This window comes from Nematolebias whitei, chromosome 14 (genome assembly GCF_014905685.2).
Source record: "Nematolebias whitei isolate Nwh7 chromosome 14, NemWhi1, whole genome shotgun sequence".
Taxonomy (NCBI): domain Eukaryota; kingdom Metazoa; phylum Chordata; class Actinopteri; order Cyprinodontiformes; family Rivulidae; genus Nematolebias; species Nematolebias whitei.
The window spans coordinates 46,024,011-46,029,605 of NC_056511.1; the positions used below are offsets into that span (position 1 = coordinate 46,024,011).

The window sequence follows — 5,595 nt, forward strand, 5'->3', positions numbered from 1 at the left end:
CTATCAGGTGCTAATGATCCATTGTTAGGCTGATGGTCCTTCTTGAGCATGTGATCAGCTGGTTCTGGTTGTCAGCAGCAAACTGGTTGATCCACTCTGAGAAGGTGCTATTTAAGAGACTGAGCTGAATACAGCACCTCAGACTGAGGAAGTCTCTCGGATGAGAGACGAAACGTTTCTAGATTTTTTTTGCTTTGTTTTGTTTTTGTTTTTTTTTTAATGTCCAGAGGACCAGATTGAACTTTTTTGGATTTTTCTACCTGGATTATTGAGCATGCATCAGGATATTCTCATTTCTCACATTTTGAAAAGTATAGCTGAACTGTAGATTGTTTTCTGCAACATTTGCTTTTTGTATTGTTGACAGTTTAATGTAGTAATAAAAAAAACTTTGTTCAACTCCATTCCAGCAAAGTTATTGTTCAACAGACTTATCTGCTCCTTTTAGTATTGCAAGATAAAGTTTTGTTGTAGTTGATCGATTGACTTGTACGACTCCAACAAATGCATTTAATCTGTCATTGTTCATAGATCTGTCACTCCTGAGACTGTAAATTAGGTTACAACCTACAATCTATAAATAAAAGTACAGCTCCATATCAAAGTTTTTAAAAAGTTGTATTTTGTCTGTCTACACAAAAAAGTAACAGAACCATTAAAAATATATATTTTGACGGGAACCTCTTTTGAAAAAATGTCCTAATATGTGCTTTGTGTGAACACGAGGCTGAAAGGTAAAACCTTTCCCGTGTGGACAGAGCCTAATACTTTTGGTTCATTGAAGCAAAGCCTCTTTCATTTTAAGGAATGATTAAAATATCAAAGAGTAAAAAATATACATGTTTTTTAAAGCTTCAACTTTCTCTTGAATATTATTTAAGATGCAATAAAAATAATGTTGCAGCTTTAGCTGCTAAATCAACATCTAGTGCTGTGATCAGTCACATTTAACATGAGGGACTGTAAAAATGTTAAGACTTGAAAACAGAAAGAGGAATATGATCTGAAATGTAACTGAAGCTTGTGCAACATACCTTTTGTCTCTCAGTGGATCCTAATGGTTTTAGTACTCCATGGTTATCACTTTGTATTGAATGGTATTAAAAATGGAGTAAACAGCATAGTAAAAATAAATACATTAATAGGTATTTAGATCAAACAGCATAGTTACACATGAACCTTTTTGTCTGTGTGCTTCAGATGGGTAACTGTGAAACAAATGCACAGATAAAAACAAACTGAACTTCTCTTGAGGCAGACAGTTCACAGATAAAGCTGTGGTTTTGGATGACAGTCAAGAAAAGATCAGAGCAGTGTGTTTGTGAAGAGGCTGCCATCCAAACAACTCTGTGGGGCTCCCAATGTTGAGATGACAGGCTCAGATGAGGATCTCTACCAGGTCCAGGTCCACCTCCTGTTGGGTGGGAGCGGCTGCAGGAGCTGGATGTGGTAGATGGGAATGCACAGGAAACCTCCTGTCAAGGGTGCTACTGTTAAAAACTGGGACATCTGCACAAAAGAAGAAAAAACTTTATCAAACCACATCATTCAGTTCAAAAGTGATCAGAGTCAGAATCATCTCAGTGAAATGGGACAGATGGGTGTCGAACAGGTAGTCTTGTTTAAACTGGTTCAGACTCTCTTGATTTATATTTTTTTACTTCCATGTTTTACAGTGCAAGTGCATTTAGTCACCAAAAAGTGTCTCATCAAATTAAAAACATTTCAACAATTCAATACACAAAAGATTATAAACTTTAAAAAAAAACAATACATTATACGCCTGTCAACAAACTACTATACAGAAATACAGCAATCTATAGCAATGGTCCAGACAAGAAAAGATTATCTGCTTGTGGTTCTAGAGGAAGATCTTCCAGTTCTCAGGCTCCTCTCTTGTGGAACCAACTTCCAGTTTCTGCCGTGAGGCTGACACATTGTCCAGTTTAAGACTGGGATTAAGACTTTCCTTTCTGATAAATCCTATAGTTAGGGTCGGCTTAGGTTTCCTGAGCTGTCCCTTAGTTACACTGCTATAGGCTGGAGGACAAACTGACCACATCTATTCACTCTGCTGTTCTCTTTTCTTGCTCTTCTCGACCTGTTTGTATTTGTAATTGGGGACTGGCAGACACTTATTATTATTATTCACCTCAGAAACAGGTTTCTTAACATTATTTATATCTTATACACTTCTGTCAACTTTAATGTGGCCCGAACTGCAACATCAGTGACGTGCAGTCAGGGGAGGCGAGGGAGGCAGGGGAGGCAGGTGAGACAGGTGAGGCAGGGGAGGCAGGTGAGGCAGGAGAGTCAGGGGAGTCAGGGGAGGCAGGTGAGGCAGGGGAGGCAGGTGAGGCAGGGGAGGCAGGTGAGGCAGGAGAGGCAGGTGAGGCAGGTGAGGCAGGTGAGGCAGGAGAGGCAGGTGAGGCAGGGGAGGCAGGTGAGGCAGGTGAGGCAGGTGAGGCAGGGGAGGCAGGGGAGGCAGGGGAGTCAGGGGAGGCAGGGGAGGCAGGGGAGGCAGGGGAGGCAGGGGAGGCAGGTGAGGCAGGTGAGGCAGGTGAGGCAGTGCCGCACCTGTCACCAAGACAAGTAAAATACTAACAATGATAAGACAAAATACATTTGACCACTTGACTATTATATAAAACTGTTTTCTGAATTATTTCAACACTTCAAAGGTCAAAATCACAGAATCTATGCATTGTTGGGGTGCAGAAGAAAGAATGTAGACCTTCTTAGTTCTGGCGATTCTGAATCGATACTAAAGGCCCATAAATCAATTTTAGAATGCGTTTATTTTATTTCTACTCCTGCACTCGAGCGTACTGCATATCGCATTATGTGTCCGCTCGGCTGCCGTAGAATTTGGCCGTGTAGGCCACCGTACCGCAAGCTAGTTAGCCAGCTCCCTTTATCTGAATGGAGCCTGCTAGCATGGAGGAGGGAGACAGCGCAATTCAACTCGCTGCTTCGTCGTTAAAATCATTTCAGATCCTACAATGTTCCGGGGGAAGACAGAGCTTCACATGAACACGGTTGTTTGCAAGAAGTGTAAAATAAAATGGCAGTACGGTATTTTGGAAATATGAGAAAATGCGCAGAAGATGAAAAGCGAAAGCAGCAACGCAGCGAACTCTACAACAATCTTCCAGCTAATTCCCAAAGCAGGGCTGTGAACATTTCCCATCGCCTGCTATATCACAAAGATTTACAAGCAAGAGCTCAGTCGAAGGCGACGGGTTTAGGTTTATTTTTAATATGCTGGACCCAATGTACGTTATTCCTTCACGTAGCTGTTTGCTGGGAAACGAGGCCAGATGGGGTCTGTTCCAACACTATGCTCTCCAGGAGGGAATGAGCAGCGGGGCTGCTGCTGACGTCACCTTTTCTGGAGGAATCATCCGATTCGCTCCGTGACTCGGTGTCAAAAAAGGCGATGGCGTCGTCCAGCGAACAGTCCCCCGTCACGGAAAGGCACTCCTGGATCTTAGCCTTGAACAAGGCTGCTCGCCTCTGCCTCTCCTCAGGAGGGAGGATGTCACAGAGACAGCAGGAGGACGCGAGGTCGGCGTGACGGGGACCCAGGCATCCTTCACAGACGTTGTGCCGGTCAAAACTCAGCATGTAGCCGATCTTGCAGGACGGGCACAGGCGGATGGTGCTGGACATCTTGTTTGTGTAAAAGCAGTGCTGGTTGCTTACTGAAGAAAAAATGGGAGCCGATTATCCGGTCTCACCGTAATTTATACGGACCGGGGGTGAGGCTCACACAGCAGGTGGGTTTGGACTAAAGTTTTCAGTGCTGCGCGCGATGGGATAAACCCACTAGCGACAGCATTAAAGGGCGAAGCCTGTACGTAATAGAACTATTTTTGAAACGCAGCTGATTTGACCATTAAAGTGCATTTATTAAGCAAATGTTAGACTGAAACACACATTTACTATAATTTTGAGCAAACAAACAATTGTTTTTAAGTGTTAATCTTGTTAAATTCCTGTTCAAGTCTAGGGATGGGAAGTGAGAACAGGTTCTTTTAGAGAACCGGTTCTTAGTATTTCAACTCCCTGGAATTGTAGGCGGCTTGCCTAACGATTCTGTTTATCGGTTCTACTGACTCGTCATGATGATGCATTTACGTGATGACATCACAGACATGCGCCGTATTTGGTATTCAACATGGCGTCGAGGAAGAAGCGATCTAGCGCGTGACTCTACTTCACAAAAAAAGACGAAACCAGGGCTACTTGCAACACATGAAAAGCGTCGATTACAACAAAGGGCGGAAATACTTCTAACACGCAGAAGCATTTGACCACGCAGCATACGGTTAGTTTGCACAAATGTACCGTCTTTAACACGCTGCTTGGCGGTGGCAGTGCACCTAACAAAGCCTCCTCCATCTTAAATGTCGCAGCAGGTAACGTTAAACTCCTCCAGGTCCTGTCGATTGTTACCTTTTTGCTGCTTTCACTGTCTTGTATAAATAATCTCCATCTCCTGTAATAACATGTAGTTGACGAGGACTGCCGGAGTCTGGCTGGCTCCGAGGCTGGTGCTAGGACACCTCTAGCTTAGAAGAGGATGAAGATGATAACTAAAGATGATAGACTGCATGGATTATGACACTATTTAATTTAAAATTGAACCTTGTGGATTATGGGGGCCGAGATGGTGTAGAGGCAGGGCAGCCGGCTTGGGACCCGAAAGTCCCAGGTTCAATCCCCAGTCACTGCACATCACGTGGCGTCTCTGGGCAGCACGTCTCATCCCCAAAATGTCCCCCGGGCGCTTTCAATAGCTGCCCACTGCACCACCTGGTGGTGGATGGGTTAAATGCAGAGACTAATTTCGCCATTGTATGGAAACATACAGTGCTGACATTGTGATGACATTATTATTATTATTATTACAAGTTGTGGTTATGTCAATAATTTCAGACACCTCCCATAAAGCAGCAAACAAAGACAGCCCTAGAAGAACTCTTTGAAGAAGAGGACAGTGAGCTTCTGTCAGTGCAGCAGCCCCCATCTCCACAGCTCAGAGTGGATGGAGAAGTCCAACTATACAGAAGCCTATCACCCATTCCAACCAAGGACAGCCCCACCCTCTGCTGGTGGATGAAGGACACACCGCCCATATTATCAGCTTTAGCTGAGAAGTATCTCTGTGTAACAAACATCCTCCACCTCTTCTGAGAGGGTGTTCTCCACAGCTGGAGATACTATAAGTCCAGAAAGATCTCGTATCCTTCCTGAGGAAGCAAACATGTTCATTTTTGCTAGTTTGCCAAAATTTAAAAGTGCAGTTGTGTTTTATGATGATGTGTTAATAACGTTAATTAGGAATTATTTTCTCATACCAGTTCTATTTTTGTTCTGGTGAAAGAGCATTAAATACTTCATGCACACAAATGGTGTACTATAGTTTATTGCACTATAGTTTATTGTACTATATTTTATTGTACTATAGTTTATTGTACTATAGTTTATTGTACTATAGTTTATTGCACTATAGTTTATTGTACTATATTTTATTGTACTATAGTTTATTGTACTATAGTTTATTGTACTATAGTTTATTGTACTATATTT

At 42.8% G+C, this 5,595-nt stretch overlaps 1 protein-coding gene across 2 annotated transcripts in view; it reads right to left on the bottom strand.

The window, feature by feature from the left end:
* Positions 1-1,063: 1,063 nt before the first annotated feature.
* The window catches only part of amot (angiomotin), a 79,086-nt gene continuing 74,554 nt past the window's right edge, over positions 1,064-5,595 (bottom strand). For both annotated transcript variants that reach the window (XM_037688157.1, XM_037688158.1), the window contains one exon: positions 1,064-1,509. In XM_037688157.1, coding sequence (XP_037544085.1) covers positions 1,379-1,509 — 131 coding nt within the window. In that variant the 3' untranslated portion in view covers positions 1,064-1,378. The remainder of the gene's footprint in view (positions 1,510-5,595) is intronic.